This window comes from Harpia harpyja, chromosome Z (genome assembly GCF_026419915.1).
Source record: "Harpia harpyja isolate bHarHar1 chromosome Z, bHarHar1 primary haplotype, whole genome shotgun sequence".
Lineage (NCBI taxonomy): Eukaryota > Metazoa > Chordata > Aves > Accipitriformes > Accipitridae > Harpia > Harpia harpyja.
Window position 1 is genome coordinate 113,757,376 of NC_068969.1, and position 17,947 is coordinate 113,775,322.

Consider the following 17,947-nt stretch of genomic DNA (forward strand, 5'->3'; position numbering starts at 1 on the left):
AACTCTGTCCCCATCTTTCTTCTAAGCCCCCTTTAAGCATTGAAAGGCCACAATAAGGTCTCCCCGGAGCCTTCTCTTCTCCAGGCTGAACAACCCCAACTCCGTCAGCCTGTCCTCACAGGAGAGGTGCTCCAGCCCCCTGATCATCTTTGTGTCCTCCTCCGGACCCGCTCCAACAGCTCTGTGTCCTTCTCATGTTGAGGACCCCAGAGCTGGACGCAGTACTGCAGGTGGGCTCTCACCAGAGCGGAGCAGAGGGGCAGAATCCGGATCCTCCCTCGACCTGCTGGTCACACTTCTTGTGATGCAGCCTGGGGTATAACTTACCCACACAGAAAAGCCCTCTTGTTTTTCCTATGCCCTGACCTTAGTCTGTCTGCCTGTCTGTCCTTGGACTGAGAGTTCCTGGGATGAATATTAGCAATGTCTGTACATCACAGGCAGGAACACGAGTACAAAGTACTAAGAAATGCCCCAAGCTTTTATTAATTAATTACAGAGCCACTGACCCTTCCTAATAAGAACCACACACTCAACAAACGCAACAAATGGGAGAAGTTAGGCAATTAGGAATAAATGGTGAAGCAGAGCCCAATGGGGGACCAGCATCCTCAGGGACAACTCATTCTTTCCCATCTTCATATTGCACGCGCTGCAAACGGGATGTGATAGGTGTCCTTTTCATTGAGACACTGAGGAATGAGACTGGATTCAGGGATGGGATAACTGATGGGTTCTCAAAGTAAAAAAGCTGGTGAAAAATTAAATTAATAATATTGTCAATATAAGTAAAGCCAACATATGAGGAAAGCAGGAGACTCCAGGTATCTCCAAGGATGGCTCGAGGCTTTCCCCTGTCTCAGGCAGATCCCAGTGCTACGCCCTCCTCAGATTTGAGAAGCCAAAAGGTTCAAAGGAGACGGTAAATGAAAAACAGGGTGCTGGAGAACAAATGATACCGACCTTGATGACACACAGCACCATCTTGTGCTGCTTATTTCTGTGCCCCAAACCGTTTGTCACACTTTTTCTGGAAAACAGAAGCTAGTGCGCAAAGTCTATGCTTGTGGTTTAAAATACCATTCCCCTTTAAGGTGAATTACAGTAAAATACTGTCAAAGGATCTCCTAAACACCAGCCAAATAAGCAGTCAGGACCACAAGAAGAGGAAGAACGTGCATGAGCTGCTTGACCCAACAGCAGCCCAGGAAGAAAGAATTATCTGAGATTTGCAGCCGTAAAGCTTGGGTGCAAATTAGCAATACTGGAGAGAACAAACATTATATGTTTTTACAGGGCTTTACTAAAGTAAGTAACAAATTAAGTGGTTTTAATAAATAACTCCTTTTCTTTCCTGTGGGCACTGGGAAGTTGAGTGGCGTGCTCAGTTTCCTTGTTTTGGTGTCCATCCAGATTTACGGGATCAGTTTTGAAAGCTTGAGTACCACTGAGATAAATTTAAAGCGGATTTAGGAGCGCTGAAAATGAAGCTCTAGATGGCTAGTTTAGGGTTTAGCCTGGGAAGTTTTTGGAGAAGGAGGAGCTATCAGCTTTCTAATTATCCTGCCAAAATGCCAACTTGCAAGATCTTTTAGCTGCTAATTACCAGAAATGAGCCCAAAGACAGGGCTGTGCCCTGGTCTGACAGACTCATCTAAGGAGGCAGGGGAGCCGCCGCCTGCTCTGCCAGTTCTTACCCTCTCCTCTCGAGCTGCAGTCCAGCTGAGCATTGAGTAGATCTCACTGATGGTGCTACCACATCCACTCCAGACTTGGGCCAAATATTCCTGCAGATTTGAAGAAAAAGTAGATGGATAAGGATACGCACTCTAAAGCAATCCCTAAACCAACAGCCCCCTGCAAACTCCTCTCTGGACTCCTCTAGCAGCTCCAGGCTCCGCTTACAAAAAAGGCAGGGAAACAGTGTTAATAATTTATTATTTTCTTAATCTTTTCCCTTCGCTGGATACAGGAGAGTTAAAGCAGAAGCACCGCTGGGGGCTCACCGTCCACTACCTGAAGGGTCAAGTGATCACAAACTTCTGAGACATTTCTCCCCCACCAAAACAGGACCTCAGAAAGGAGCAAACAGCCCCCTGGCCACCCACGACACCTCTGCACTGCCAATGGGCTTGGCTCCAAGTCCACGTTCAAGCCCAAACATGCTCAGCATTCATACAGCTTGGATGGAAAAGCGTGGGCTTTGGGTAAAGGCATAAGAAAAGAAAGAAAAATGTATGTCGTTCCTCGGCACAGACCTAAAGACATCCTTGTCTGCAGAGTGGACGGAGCGGGCCCACCACCCACCATTGGGTCTTCTGTCCGACACAAAGCAGCCAAGCGGTCTGGATCCACCTCACGTACCACGGGACGTGCTGGGAATGACAAGCCGCGGAATTACACTTGTCCGCTGGGACACAGGGAGTAGGCGTCAGGACACACCGAGCTCTCGCCGGCTTTCAGCCTGCGCTCCTGCACGGCTCTACTGTGGCTGGAGATGGCGTACGACCACCTGAGGGTCTCTGCAGGAACACCACGCTCAATCAGAGCAACCTGGGGGCTAACGCAAGGCACGGGCAGGGGCGAAAAAGAGATAAAAAGAGATAAAGATAAAGAGATATGATGGTTTCCATCATAGAAATCACTTCGTGTCGCTCAGGCACGTCTGGGAAAACGGCACAACAAAGAGTGGCCGAGAAGAAGTTTGTCCTTGGTGAAGGGTGGTCCAGCAGCAGGACTGGGGACCTGCCATGGGGAGGGGGCGGCCGGTGGGGATCAAAGCCTTCTGGAAACCTCCCTTGTGGATGGCGATGCCTGGAGGCAGGTACAAACTGTAACGTTCCTCCCTGTGTGACAACGTTCACAAGAATTAGCGTTTCACAGGAATGCGGGGATTTATTCTTCAAGGCCCACCGGATCCGCGAGCGCTACGGCCCAAACACTGCACCAACAGAGCATGTGCTTGATAAGAACCCAGGAACAGATGCCAGCGGATTTAATGTGGGATAGGAGGCCCATTGCAGGTTTGCAGACTGCTGGCAGGGTCAGCTGTAAATATTCCCTCACAATCAAAGGCATTCATCTAAGGATTACATGCTGGGGGCTTTGTGGTAAAGTAAATTTGCAACTAACAGGACCATTAATAGTCAGACAGTTTAGTTGGCTCGCCGGCTGCCATTTATTTTCCCTCCAGTCATTTTTACTACATCTAAATACCATGGGGATGTGGGACTTGAATGATGTGGTCTAAGAAATCAGCTTAGAAGAAGTAGGAGAAGGGGTTACCTCCAACAAAGAGAGCTCAAAGGGGATCGAAGGGGGATATCAATAGTGAGTAATGCCACTGAAGCATGTGAGCTGATTTCATAACCTGATGGAGATTAGCCACTTCTGTAAGCAAAGGAATATGAAATATTGGTCCTATAAAGCACGTTCATAGAGGGGCTGTATTTGAAAGGCTGAGGAGGGGAGGAGAGACTTTGCGGGATAAGGAACGGCTGCGAAACAAAGACACCGTGGCCTGTTTTCACCCCAGTTTGACGCTCACAGAACAAAAATATCCAGAGCAGAAACCGTGCCACGTAAGTAATATCTCCCCCCTTTGCAGTAAGCGCTAAGTAGAAAATAATCGGTGGCGTGACGGGATGATGACAAACCAAGAGGTCCTGGGCTGAGCAGGCGCAAGGTGACGCAAAGATTAAGCCGGGATGTTATTTCACCAGAGAGCTGCCTCTCCAGGACCGCAGACCGCCATCCGAGCAGCCCTTCCCTCTTCTCGGTTTGTTCTCCAGCCCCGTCTCTACCCCACCTCCCCCATCATCTCAGAAACAAATTAGGCAGAAGGAGCCAAGAGAGAAACTAACACCAATCCCATTAAATTCTACTGCCTAGGCTGTGTTTTATAATTGAAAAGAAAAACTGTTTTGTAACTAAAAAAAAAAAAAAAAGAGAACAATCCCTTTCTCTCCCCTCCTCCTCCTATCCTGCAAATCCTACTCCCTCTTTCATTGGAGAAAAGGAATGAAAATAGAAAAAAAAACAGGCAGGAAGAATGGAGGGTGTGTAAAACACTCTCAAGTTTCTATGCGTGGAATTACAAATTTGCAGAATAGCAATAATCCCTCCCTGATACTGAATAGCCAACCTAAAGCAATGAAATCAATCTTTGGCTTGCACAAATGAGCAATCCTTAAGCGAAGCGTTTTTGACTCTTGTTGCTGTGCCGTTGCTTTCAGTAACAAGCACCCCACGAACCCAAGAGCCACAATTTTTCCCCATCAGGAGGGCTCACTCGGGCCGAGTGCTCCACTTACACCTTCCTAGTGATGTGAATGCGACGGGATGCAATGTTAGCCGCAGGAATACCATGCAAATCCCTCCTGCAGCCACTCACCGAGGTGGTGGTACCCTGTCCTGGGCAGCAAACCCCTCTCTTTGCTGCTCTTTCCACAGCAGGTCACCCCTGGGAGAATGTGGGATGCAATGTCGGCAGCGCCGTTCATGCAAAAGGCTGCTGTTTATTTTCCCTGTGATCTCTGTAGCCGCTCACACCAGAAGTACTCTGCCTCTACAGGTCTTTAAAGAGGTCGTGCGATGCTGAAGGATTTTCCCTTTTCCCTTAATGCTCAGCTCTTTGATGGTGTGGTTCATTTATACTTCTCGCTGCGATTTCTGCAAGGAAAGGAGGTGTCAGCGTGCTAATTTTGACAGGGCAATAGAAGCATTAAAGACAATCACTTTGCAAAAGATTCCTAACTTCAGTCTCCTTGAGCAGGACACTGACAGCCTATCTATTTCTATCAAAGATGCCCAGCCCCTGCAGAAGACGCTGACCCTAACCCAGGTCTGAGATGTTCTGCTCATATGGAAATAGCATTGAAAGGGTCAATCATTGCCGGATGCATGGACATGGAAACCTCTCAAATTAAATGCTGCTGATGAAAAACCTCTCTAATCCTTCCCCGAGATCACCAGCAGACTCCAGACCCTTAAATATTTTGGCATATTAATTTACACGCCATACTGATTTTAGCTTTTTGCTACTAAGAAAGAAGCTTAACGCCTCTCACGTCCTTTCTGCCTCCACATCTCCTAGCTCTGCTCTGACTCACCACATTTGGTGCTGAAGAAGAAACCAGTCTTGGCCTCAGCCACCCAGCACCCACCTGCAAAGAGCTTGTGACTACAGCCGAGTGGGACATTTTTCTATTTCCTGTAAAAATACTCATGATTTCAAAAACATTCCTGTTCCACTTTTGGACTGAACTGAGATTTTTAGGAAATCACAGCGGGGATGGAGAGAATAAGAGCGCCAGAAAGACACGGCCGAGAACAGCCACTATCTCCCCGGGCATTGCCCTGCTCAGACCAGCTGCTGGGATAAAGCCTCCAGCATCCCTACAAGTGCTGTAAATATTGAGCTGCCAGCTCTTTTAAGGTAGATTATTCACCCCGGTTTATTATTTATTACTTATTACAATATCCAGGAATTCCATCTGGGAGCCATGAAATCTTTCCCAGTGAAAAACTAATCAAAACTAGGAATTTCTCCTTAAAATTATTGGGCTTAACGAACTGTTATTTTCCAAGCAGCTCTGGGTGGGAGCCTTCTTCCCCCCAGGCCGTTAGGGTTACAGAGAGGTCAGCGCAGAGCCGCACTCTTTACGCTGATACGATACCTATCGCAACAGTTCCTGAGCATCTCCCCGGACTATCATCACCTTTTGGCCAAAGCAGCCAAGAATTATTTTGAAGCACTTCTTCCTTGCTGTTGCTAAGCTATTCTCACCGCTACCGTCATTCTTGGAAGCCAGAGGCGAAGAGCAGGACCCCCCTCCCGGAGCCTGGCGTTGCACAGACAAAAGGAGGACACGTCCCCACTTGCCACAGCTCTACAATGGTAAGAGGCAACAGCTCAATGCAAAGGCACGGGAGGAAGAACGAGAAGACATCGCAGTGACCGATGGTCTGGCAGGGTTTTGTTGGCACCGGGGATTTTTTAAAACAATGAAGCGTTTGGTGATGAGGCTTAGCTGATTCATTTCCTGCAGGAGTAAGTCCAGTCGTGGACCAGGAGCTGAGAAACCTCTGTCCTTTCTTTTTTAGGCCACTGCTGTCAGGATGCTGCTCCTCGAGAGGGACCACACAGCTGTGGGAGAGGCTGCGTCCCCAGGACACTCTGCTCAAACCCACGCTCCCTGGGGAGAAGCAGTTAGCATCATCTCCAGCCTCCTAAAACAGGAGGTGCTCAAATAGCTGCCAGAATATGTATTCATTCTGCAGAGTCAGAAATGAAGAGGTTCTGGGAACGATCCCCAAGAGAAGAGCAGCAGTCCCCAGCCACAGCCTGCTGCGTGTACGAGAGCTACGAGAGAACAGAACAGAACAGAATAAAATAGAATAATTTCAGTTAGAAAGGACCTACAATGATCATCTGGTCCAACTGCCAACCCACGTGGAGGCAGGAGGTGGCTGGGTTGAGCAAGGCTCGTAGGAGCATGGGGTACAAACTCAGCACTCCGGGAAAGCACCGCTAGAAAAACAGATTAATTCCCTCCATCGATATCTACCTACGGGGGCTAAAGCAATTCTCGTACCTGATTTCCCGTTATTTCCCTTGCTGTAGACTGGTTTTAGGCTTCCAACTTTCCCTCCTCATCTCTGCCCATCGTTTACCTGCACCTTTTTCCTACCTTCTCCCCGGCTATTTTTATACACTGCAGACCCCGGTGCCTCCTCCTCGCTTTTGGAGAAAAAGGGAAGGAGCCACGGGGCTGAGGAAGGGGAAGAAAAAGAGACCAGGAAAGCCACGCATCCCCGGAGCATCACCTCTTCTCCTTATGCCACGTGCGGCAAGACAACAGCAGAATAAAACGGAATACCTTCTTATGAATTAGTAACTGGTAAAAATCAATAGCTGGGAAAAATACAGGCAATAAAAAAGTAGGAATAAACAGTTTTTCACAACGGAGGATTCAAAACTCTTTACTGTATCGCAAACGCGACGGCAGAAGCCGACGGGCTGCGAGCCGGGCGATGCCCTTCGGAAATTCTCTCGTGCCCGCTAAGCCGGGAGCGTCCCGAGTGGCAAAGAGCCGGGGGGGGGGGGGGGGTTCCCACGGGTGGAGCTAAAAACCCCGCAGACCCACGCTGGCCCCCGAGTGGGTGGCTGCAGCGGGGGAGGACCGCCGGCCCACCCAGCCCTTTACCGTGCCGCGTCCCGCCGCCGCTCTACCCACCCGTGACCACCCCGGTTCCCCCCCCAAATTCCCCCCCCCCCCCCCCCGCAGGGTTCCCCACGCGGAGCGCTCCCCCCCCCCCCCGCCCTCCACGCGTGAGCGCTCCGCCCCGCCCCCGCCGGCGCGTGGCCTTTCCATTCAAGCTGCGGGCGACGTCAGCGAGGGCGTGACCAATAGGAAGGGCGCTACGGGCCGGCGCCGCCAAGGCCGGCCCCATCGGGCCACGAGCGCCGCCCCGCGCGGCCCCTTAAAGGGCCCCGCCGCCCGCCGAGCCCCGCCGCCGCCGCCGTCCGTCCGTCCGTCCGTCCGTCCTCCCTCCCCAGCCATGAGGAGACTCGTCCTCCTGCTCTGCACCGGCCTGACCTGTTGCACGGCGGCGGGGAGCGCTCCGCCGGCGGCGGAGGCTGCTCTGCTAAGAGAAGGTGGGTGAGCGGGCTCCCACGCGGGACGGGAGCAACCCTCCCCTCCACCGTGGGGTGCACGAAGCGGGTTTCCCCCCCCCCCAGGTGGGTTCAGAGGGAGTGTTGCTGACCTTTCCTCCTCCACGGGTGTACAGATGCCACCCTCGCCGAGCTGCTGGAGGCCAGGCGGGAGCATGTGCCGGCAGCGAAGGCGCAGGTGAAGTTCAATCTCCGCTCCTCGCCGGACACCGAAGAGGACGGTTGCACGCTCGCCGTCGGCCACCGCAAGCGGTTGGAGGATTGCAAGTTCAACGCGACAGCTAAAACCTTCTTCATCATTCACGGCTGGACAGTAAGTACGGAGGATGCTGCGCGCTTCTGGGCGACGCTCGGTGTTCGAGCCGCCCGCTCGGAGAGAGCGAGCCGCCCTGTAAAGGGTCTGCGGCTCTAGAACGCGAGGGATTTGGGACAACTTCTCGCGTTTTGAACGCTGCGGCCCCTTGGTAGCTGCACCTGAGGTTGCTGGAGCAAAGTGGTGTGGGTCAGACTCTGTGAAATCACCCAGCTCATTCACAACCATCCAAGATCACTTCACATCTGTATAATGTGAATGTGGCAAAGGGAACTTGAGGTTTTTCCCTAAAATCCCACTGACTGACCACTGCGAAGGTGGCACTCGGCTTGACACGCATACAGACTTTCTGTAAGTTTAGCTGCATGTCCACAGTCCTCACCTCTGCTACGTGGTCTCCTTGATAAAGAAACAGAGGGCAGACAGACTTTATCAACCTTTCTTCTTCTGCATTTGATGTGGGCACTAGGGGACTTATCAATTCTACCAGGGCTTATGCAAACAGTGGTGCCAGGACTGGCAAATAATTTTGCAATCTCTCAGAATGTCTGAGACTCTCGAGAAAAAGAGTAATAAGGTGGCATGTAATGAATGCCTCTCCTTCCTGCCCTAAAAGGCAAGGTGGCTAATTACATCCAGAGTCTCTCAAAACCTGTTTTTCTTACACCATTAGCGCAGCGCTGAGAAGTAGTGGGGTTTGCAGAGGAGCAGCATACAGCTGGCACAGAGTATGTAAATGATATACTAATAACTTAACTGTGAATGTGTAATCTTGGTCTTGTGAGCTGGAAACTAACACCTGAATCTCTTTCTAGATGAGCGGCATGTTCGAAACCTGGCTGGGCAGCTTGGTCTCTGCTCTTCAGAAGAGGGAGAAGGATGCCAACGTGGTCGTGGTGGATTGGCTTTCGCTTGCCCACCAGCTCTATACCGACGCTGTGAACAACACACAGATTGTTGGAAAAAGCATAGCGAGGCTGCTCGACTGGTTACAGGTAACACAAGTTAAGAACGGGCTCTGTTGTAATGCTCCGTGAAAGACTGTTGCACAAGGGAACGGAGCATTCACCAGCTCCGGCGCTCACCAGTGGGGAAGGCTCTGGTGTAATCCCAACCCCGAGGCTCGGCGAGGCGATGGCTCACAGCTAAGGTGCTGTGCTCAGCCCTTGCACCAGCAAGTGCTACCCTGCTTTCCTGGAAGACGCTGCTTTGCAGCGTGCTCGGATCGGTGATATTGGAGTGGACTTCAAATTTGGAGTCCTGTCTGAGCACTGTGAACTCAGGAGTTGGGCAGAGTCAGCCTCGGCTCGGCAAGAGGGTGGAAGAGGAGAAGGAAAAGGCGCACGGTGCTACACTTGGCACTTGAGTCCATGGCCAGTACTGAGGGCTGCTGGCAGCTCCCTGGGAGAAGGCTGCTCCAGATGCTGCTTAAACAAAGAATATCATAATTGGGGGTGGAAGCTGGGTACTGTGGCTGGGGGCAAGCCACAAGTGCCATCCAAACCATTCAACTTGTAGTTGTCTTGATGAAATAAAGAACGAAGCATGCTTGTCTGCCCTCTCCCTCCAATCTCTTCTTAGAATCAGACTTGAGAGTCCTGCAGATAGGAGCTGCGCCAGATGCTCCAAAAGACAGAGGGGCAGATGATCATATCTATCTTTCCTTGCAGGAGAACCCGCTCTTCCAGCTCGAGAATGTCCACCTGATCGGGTACAGCCTGGGCGCCCACGTTGCCGGCTTTGCTGGTAACCACGTCCATGGGACAATAGGCAGAATTACAGGCAAGTGGCTTTTTAAGCAGTCTCTTACCTTTCCTTCGCGGCAATGAGTTTCCCCGAAGAGGCTTGTTTCCTGTGTTGCTGCGATGTTGTTTTGGGCTTGCTTGTTCAGAAATTACAAGTTTCCTACCTGTGGCAGCAGTGGGGAGCACAGGTCTCTTCCTGTGAAAGAGTATCTTAATTTTGAACCCCAAATGTAGGTGGGGGTCAACAAAAAACCACCACCTTGCAGAGGACAACCTGATCTTGAGTATATTTGAAGTTAAATGTGCGTTCAAAACAAGTCCAGCTCAAGCTCTTACTGTCCAAATCCTAAGCCTCTGAGTGATACTGTTATTGCAGTTATAGCTCATAAATGAATAGAAGTGAGAGCTATTGGGTGCTGTTTGTCCCATAGCATGTTTGGTAAAAAAAAAAAAAAACCAAAAAACAAAAACCACCACACACCAACCCCCCCAAAAAACCCCAACCTCTCATTCTGAAAATATCTTGAAGAGAGTGCTTCTGACTCCAGAGGAAATCCGATTTCAACATGTGAGAACTTAGGGCATGGTACAAGGGGTTGCATTAAGCGTTTAAATGTGACACTGGCAGTAAGAATTGCTCAGAGCCTAGCGTTAAATATCTATATTTAGTTAAGCAGGAAAATCACCAAACATTCAACTTGGGGAATGGCTCAGGAGCACAGCTTCAGGTTGGGGGTGAGGCTCAAGGGTTAAGAGAACATCCCAAACCCATCAAGGGATTTCAGATGCAGGGATTACCTGTCTGCTGCTTAAACATGTATTAGTTCCTCCATATGTCCAGTCTGAAAATCGACTAAACGTCACCAAGGCAGCTTTGGCAACCAGCGGTCTCTGTGGGGTGCTAGACCTCTTCTGGCGTTCGGTCCTCTGCTGCTACCTCTTGAAGTATCTCTTCACTGTGACCTAGCAAAGACTCACTGCTTCCAACAGGCAATCTGAAGCCATCGCTGCAGAATGGACTGGTGCTACTACTGGGTCGTATTGAACCAAAAATAGTACGGGACATTTTCATTTGTTCCCTCAGTGAGCCCATGGTGAAGAGATCTTGGGGGACAGTATCAGCAATGAGGCAGGGACTGTCTGTGTAGCACTTGGTTAGGAGGGCTGCTAGCAGCAGGCTTCTGGCTATATTCTGTATGAAATAACCCAATTTCTTACCTGGCATCTTGCGTACTGTCTCTAACACCAGGCTTGGATCCAGCTGGCCCTATGTTTGAAGGAGTGGACCCTAGCAAGCGCCTCTCCCCCGATGATGCTAACTTTGTGGATGTCCTTCACACCTACACAAGGGAAACTCTAGGTGTTAGCATTGGGATCCAGATGCCTGTAGGCCATGTTGACATCTACCCCAACGGGGGAGACTTCCAGCCTGGCTGTGGTTTAGGTGATGTCTTGGGAGCAATTGCCTATGGGAGTAAGTTCTCATTATTTATTTCGCCTCTGGTCAGTGTAGACTCCTCGCAAATAGACTTGGGTTGATGCTGGGGGATGATCTGATTTACCAGAGCAAACTATTTTTTCGTTCTTAACTGCCTGTTCTACTGGAGATACTTGCTAGAAACTAGACCTGCTTTTAATTCTGAAGTAGCATGTTCTCATTCTAACACCTGATCACAAACTATGGTCATCTTATGCTGGGTCTAGAATCCTCTTGAAAACTCTCTTCATGGTAGAGACTAAGTGAACGGTCCTCTTCAAGTGTCTTCCACTAACCTCTTGAATTGCTACTGTTTGAAAAATGTTCGACTTTGGCCATGGTCAACTCATGTTGGGCTACAAAAAGGCATAGCTCACTGTATCTTACCAGCTGCTGGGGTGACAAATGATTAAACAAAACGTATCCCTTGCAACTCTGCTTCTCTAGCAATTGGTGAAGTTGTTAAATGTGAACACGAGCGGTCTGTGCACCTCTTCGTGGACTCCCTCGTGAACCAAGATAAACAAAGCTTCGCATTTCAATGTACCGATTCCAGTCGCTTCAAGAAGGGCATCTGCCTGAGCTGCCGGAAGAACCGCTGCAGCGGCATCGGCTACAATGCCAGGAAAACACGGAACAAAAGAAACAGCAAGATGTACTTAAAAACAAGAGCTGACATGCCATTTAAAGGTACGCTTTCCCTCTTAGAAAGAGCATAGTCTCATCTCTAAGAGCAGACTCCCAAAGTCGATGTTGGGAAGGATGTAGAGGTGGAAGAGTAGCATCACCTCAAAGCAGCCGCAGCACCAGGCGTTAGTCTTTCGCTGTTACCTGGCTGCCTTGCTGTCCTGTGGCATTAATGTGCTCCTTCCTCCACGTAAAATAATCAACAGGGCTCTGGCCATAAGGACGCTCTGCTTTTTGAGCAGGGCTACAGTCCACGCATGTTGTACTTGCAAGACCACCCCAACCTTAGAGCAGTGTAAGGTTTGGGGAGCCCTCCCCAGAGCGGACCCACTGTTGTTGTTATGTAAATGTCAACTCTGTAATCAGTAAGGGCAGGAAAAAGTGATCAATAATGTCTCAATAAAGAAAGTGTTGGCTGGCAAAGGCCAGACCCTATTTCACAAAGAGCCATGCTGAGCAATGTTGTGTCTCAACAAACTTGGTTCCATGTATGCTCTCCTTGTCTCTCTCCAGTCTACCATTTTCAGATGAAAATGCATGTCTTCAGCTACAAGAGCTTGGGAGAGGCTGATCCCACTTTTTCTGTCACCCTTCATGGCACCAATGGAGACTCTGAACCTCTCTCTTTAGAAATGTAAGCAAGCTGGTTTGTCGTGTTTACTCAAGTAAGAAGGCCACTGGGACTAGACAAGGTGGCATCATTCTTTTTCCTCTGGTGACACTAGCATTGCACCTGAGCCTAGCAGCCTCACTCCATCACCATTCAAAAAACCTTTTCATCCAGTAACTTAATTATAGTTTATTGCTGAGAAAGCAATTTGATGTGCCCAGTCCTCTGCGTACTAGCCTTCACGGCTCGTTGTTGAAGTACTTTGTTCTGCTTTTTCCCTCTCCCATTTGGGTATAGTCTGAAAGCAGCCATATCTCTGGAGGCATTGTTGACCTCCTTTAGCCTCTCCCAGAAGAAACACAAGGCATGAAATTCACCTTTAAGCTATGGAAGGATGGCTGAGCCAAATACACAACGCATTGTATTGAAGCGGCTATCTAAGCTCACTTTTAGTGTAATCAGTCATTATCTGGTGACAGTTGAACGTGGAGCACTTGATAAGCTGCAAAGGGCTCTGTTTTAACTTCTTGCATGGAATGAATGAGCATCTGGCATGTTTCCATAAGGAAGCAATATTGAGTGTCTGCTTGTCTTTCAGGCTTGACCAAATTGGCCTAAATGCTACTAACACCTTCCTGGTCTATACTGAAAAGGACATGGGTGAACTTCTAAAAATAAAGCTCACCTGGGAAGGAACATCTCAGTCATGGTACGATCTATGGAAAGAGCTGAAGAGCTACTGGTATCGGCCTGTGAAATCTTCCCAGGAACTGCATATCAGACGCATACGTGTGAAATCTGGGGAAACGCAACAGAGGTAATAATTGCGTTAGGCTGCATATGAGAGAGATTAGAATCTAGCACAAAAAGTTGGGGTTTTGAACTTAGTCGGTACCCTGAACTGTCTTTCATTTTTAGTGTTACCAGCTAACGCTGCCTCATGGTGTAGGGTAGGGGGTTACTTGCCAGCCTGAGGTTGCAAACTAGGCTTTAAGCAAAACTAGTCACTGCAGATCAGATCTGGGATGTTCTTTTGCTTTATTTAGATACTGTGACACTATCTTGCCTGCCCTTGGGGACTAAATTAGCCTGCTTCACGATGGTTTAGCTCCTACCTGAAGGGTTACAGTACAGACAGCACCAAATACGCTGAAAGGTAGATGGGGCATGGCTATTATTTACAGGCATAACGTGCTGATTTGACGCAGGCAGCTAGACCTAAAACTGCAACCGGTAACACGGTGACACCAACTCCTTAAGCACTATATTGCTCCTACCGAGATCTCTGTAATTGGAAAGCGACCTGAGCAACCAACGAGAAGTAAAGCTGCCAAGCACGTAGCACTGCGCTCCCAAATCTTGTGTTAACGTTGTTCTGAAGGTAACACAGATCCGTCAAAGAACAATTGACAAATTTCCCACGTTTCTCAGAGCTTTGAATAAGCGTTACCTATCATCTGTAAGGTATTCTGCATCCTAGTTTCTACAAGCTATGAAACATAGGGGTAGTAGAAGCAGAGATCCCCAGATAAAATATTAAAGTGGGAAATAAAACAGCCATTCAACAGGCTAATGGTGTGTCAAGATGCTCCACAGGAAGGACGTCAAATCAAACAACTTGTCCTGGAATTAGCTACAGTCCATATTATATGCTATTTGTTAATCATGGAGACAACAGGTACCTTCTCTTGACTTCTGATTCTTCCTCCTAGGTTTGCTTTTTGTGTGGAGGATTCCCAGCTAACCAATATATCTCCTGGTAAAGAGCTCTGGTTTGTGAAGTGCACAGGGGAATGGCAAAAAAGGTAGGGAAAAATAAAATCAGCTAAGAGAAATCCTGTCCGATGCATGTGGCTGTGCTGGGATGAGTGGAACCTCTTTTTTTTTTTTTTTTTTTGTTCAGACTCCTGGAACCTCATTTTCTTTCAAAAAAGTTAATAAATTCTAGCCCAAGATTCCCAGCTACTAGACTTAAATTTCATGTATGCCTCAACTATCACTAGCTGGGTGATATTATCCTCACTTCTGATCTTGGTTTATCTTGTACCTTTACATGCTTACTACCCAATTGGTATAACACAATCCTTGGGCCTAAAGAACCTCTCTGCTTGCTATCACAGTATGGGTGCTACCAATACCCAGTGGGCAATAGTGGAGAGCTAATGAGAGGTATCTATTAACTGCCCTGTAAAACAGAGGAAAGCTGGGAGCGCAGGGGATTGCCTCAAAGATCATTTCAGCCTGGTAGAAAATCTTGAGCTGCCAAGAAATCTCTTGATTAAAGTTTGAGCTCAACTGCATGAGCAAGACACGGCCGAGGACTTGCCATGTTGTTACAGTAGTGACTCCTACCACTTCATCTCCGGCCATGCTAGTCTCTTCTGGCTCAGGAGAGCACAAACTCAGGTGCTGCCGGAGCACCTCAGCCCCGCTTAACCTCCGAGGGACTTTCCAGACACCTAGGATCAGTCCTCAGAGCATGACTTCCAGTAAGCCTGCTCCCAGCAGTGACAGCTTGATTGCTTCAGGCTGCCTCTAGTCATGTTTTGAATGAATCCCTCTTCATTTGACTGCATGACAGTCTCCTTCAGATGAAGCCCAGCCTTTTGGCCTCTCTTAAATTTCAATTTGCAAACTTAGAGCTTTGTCGCTTCTAATCCAGAGACAAAGTGCTTGTTAGGGCTAGGCAAAGCCCCGTGGAAGTCGGGCTTTGCACAACCCTCTCGGGCAGCAGAGTTCAGCTCAGAAATGTGAGCTGGTACTGTTCCAAGTTTGGCAGAAACCAGCAAGCTGTGCTGCATACGGTAGCAAACAATTCTGTGAATGAAACCCCTGTGCAAAAACTTGTTGCTCTGCCACAAGTCTTGAAAGATCAAGTAAATGTTCCTGCAGGTACAATAAAGGGCTGTTTTGATACGCTAGTCGGTAACCCCCATAAAACAGAATTGCTGGCAGATGTGCCCTTCCTGCTTACTCATGGAGTACAGCTTTTACACGAGGCAGAGGAGCAGATCTGAGCTCTAACACGCTATGGTTTCTAGGAAATGGTCCTTCCTCCCAGAGATCACGAGCAATTACTTGCTGTTCAGCTCTCCGCTCCTGCCAAGTCACTGAAAGATTATAGTTCCCTACTTGGAGATTTGAGTCTGCAAACATCTGTCCACCCTGAATGGATCTGAACAGGCAGAGTCTAGCATCAAGACCTGTAATTTCTGTTTGCAGCCTACTTGCGTGCATAATGTCTGCTTCGGGCTCTCATTGAGTAGCTACTGGGCAAAGCGCTGCTTTGACAGAATAAAATACCAACCTGTACTGTCTAAACCTGTTCTTAGAATCCCAGAGTTTCTTAGGAATTCTTTATTACTCCTCTTAACTTCTGCATTTAACTAGATTATTTTTTTTTCCCCCTCTCCGCTTTTCCCAGATCTATCTCAAATTCGCTCTGAAGACTTCTCTAAAGACTCACAACTGAGCAACCTAGATGCACAAAGACCACACAGGCGGCAAGATGCTCTGGCAAAAATCCGGCTTGGTAGCACTTAAAGCAAGCAGCTCTTCAGGACAAAACATCTTGGATCAGATGCAAGAAACTGAGGAGGAATCGATGGACTGCGGTCCTAGACCTAGAGTTACTAAAACTGCATTCTCCCTTCCCCAAGGAGCCTGGTTTGTGCATTTAACCTTACCTTGACCCGTTACACGCTGAATTTCCTGCCCTGCTCCCGTTTACCAGGACTATGGATAAGATCTTCACAGATCTAGACCTCAGCAATGATCTTCTGGTCTGCCTGCCAGGGGAGCTGAGAAGATAACCATGCTAACTGCCCATCAGACTGTTGGTGACGGAGCTGCCAAGAATAAATTAGCATCTAGCGTAGGAGTTACCCTGGCTCCAATAGCACTGTGGGCTGTGGGAAGATGAGACCAGCACAGGTCAAGCGTGGGGGGTCGTTCAGGGGAGGGGTGGGAATAAGCACAATGCCACTTAACTTCAAGTTGTCCTTTGCTTGCCTTAAAAAATAATCTGTTCTGTGTCTGGCCGATACCGAAATCTCTCTATATGACCTTATAAGAAGGTAGTACTCCGTCCTCCCTGTACCTAGGGCAGAACACGGTGCAGATGGTGTTGGCAGCCGCTCCTTGCTCCCCGGTCAATGTCTGCAGCGTGACTGCCTGGTCCCACGTGTTGATCTCTCTCCAAAAGGCAAACGGCCGCTGCCCTTCCACTGACTGTAGGGGAGGAGGAAGGTGAGGAACCGTACTGCTTCAGGAGAGCTTTGCACCAGTCCTTTTAACTACTGAGAAAGCGTTCGCCTCTGTTCAGATGGTGTGGTAGTACCAGCGCATAATTAAGACCTTATTTCGGTGCAAAGGATTTAACCGAGCCAAACAGATGACATCCTACCCTCATTGCCACAACATCCCGGTTGGATTCCCTGGTGCCAGGTGAACTTGGCTTCGCTCTGAGTTTGACGGACTCTACAACCGTCCTGTTTACTACAGCAGAGTGGACCTTGTCAGAGGTGAACTGTTGTTTTGGCTTTTTTTTTTTTTTCCTCCCCTTTTTTCTTTTTGGAAGGAGACTTGGTATAACAACCCTCAAACTTCTGGCATGCAGAAAAGCAATCTCAAAAAATGGTGTTGCCAGATGGTGCACTGAGTTCTGAAGACTTAGCGAGTCCTTCCGAGGCCTGCAATTCTCTGAGTTTTGTAGAGCTTCAATCCAACCAAAGCAAGCACATTTGGAGATGTTTTTTTTTCCCATGGTTTTATGCAAAGGCTTCAATAACTGAAGCCTTTAGTAAGTATCTGTGACTTGTCACCGTGCCATACTCAGAATGGTTTCAAAGCCCTATTTGTATATTGTGGTTTTTCTATGACTTAAAACATAATTTATTTCTCATATTGTACATATGTAAAGTTTTAAGCATTTTGGTTTTGAGTAACAGTTTTTATAAGCCTTAAGAAAAAAAATAAAGGGCTTTTTAAAAATCAGTGAAGTCTTGTTATTGATCTACCACAAGCTTCGATGTGCCTTGCAAGAACAACAGCATATAGCCATCTTGTCCCTCGATATCTGCTCCTGTGTTGTAGCTCCCGAGATGCCCATCATACAACATTACAAGTTTACTTCTAGCTTTAGCCTAGCAGCGAGAATGTGATTTCAGCAGTGCCTAGGGGATCGTCTTTTTTTTGGCAGAATGAATATTACAAAATAAAAATCCCTGTCTGGGTAGCAGTAGAGGGGTTTTCTCTCTGCCCCTTCCCCATAATGTCTAAGACTTGTTCAGCAGGGCAGACTACCAAAAACATTCACTTTTCCTTCCCACCCTGTTTTCTTTCAGCCCTAGCAATACCACTACTGCTTTTGGCTGGGGGAAAGCCAGATTTTGTGTTACTTGCTCTCTATGGCTATTGCAGTGAGCACAGTGGGCTC

General features: G+C 48.4%; 1 protein-coding gene and 1 long non-coding RNA gene across 3 annotated transcripts; one reads left to right on the top strand and one right to left on the bottom strand.

Annotated features, from left to right (window-relative positions):
• Nucleotides 1–463: 463 nt before the first annotated feature.
• On the bottom strand, nucleotides 464–4,741 carry LOC128137160 (uncharacterized). Its single transcript, XR_008233582.1, has 2 exons — nucleotides 4,394–4,741; nucleotides 464–1,787 (listed from the first exon to the last, which is right to left on the bottom strand). It is a non-coding gene; the product is annotated as an uncharacterized LOC128137160 (long non-coding RNA).
• Nucleotides 4,742–7,524: 2,783 nt separating this feature from the next.
• On the top strand, nucleotides 7,525–17,495 carry LIPG (lipase G, endothelial type). Of its 2 annotated transcripts, XM_052778464.1 has the most exons (10): nucleotides 7,525–7,660; nucleotides 7,795–7,991; nucleotides 8,807–8,986; nucleotides 9,662–9,773; nucleotides 10,986–11,210; nucleotides 11,661–11,903; nucleotides 12,414–12,534; nucleotides 13,109–13,327; nucleotides 14,223–14,315; nucleotides 15,935–17,494. In XM_052778464.1, the coding sequence occupies exons 1-10, from the start codon at nucleotides 7,564–7,566 to the stop codon at nucleotides 15,954–15,956; spliced, it is 1,509 nt and encodes a 502-aa protein (XP_052634424.1). In that variant the 5' UTR covers nucleotides 7,525–7,563; the 3' UTR covers nucleotides 15,957–17,494. The 2 variants fall into 2 exon arrangements, with proteins under 2 accessions (XP_052634424.1, XP_052634425.1); XM_052778465.1 differs by lacking the exon at nucleotides 10,986–11,210 and having other exon boundaries at nucleotides 15,935–17,495.
• The last annotated feature ends 452 nt before the right edge of the window (nucleotides 17,496–17,947 follow it).

What these genes read in the sequence shown, in the direction of transcription:
- LIPG (XM_052778464.1), top strand. Translation starts at nt 7,564, where the DNA reads ATGAGGAGACTCGTCCTCCTGCTCTGCACCGGCCTGACCTGTTGCACG. An exon ending in GACAATAGGCAGAATTACAG is followed by an intron (nt 9,774 to 10,985) that starts GCAAGTGGCTTT and finishes CTCTAACACCAG; the next exon opens with GCTTGGATCCAGCTGGCCCT. An exon ending in GAACCTCTCTCTTTAGAAAT is followed by an intron (nt 12,535 to 13,108) that starts GTAAGCAAGCTG and finishes CTTGTCTTTCAG; the next exon opens with GCTTGACCAAATTGGCCTAA.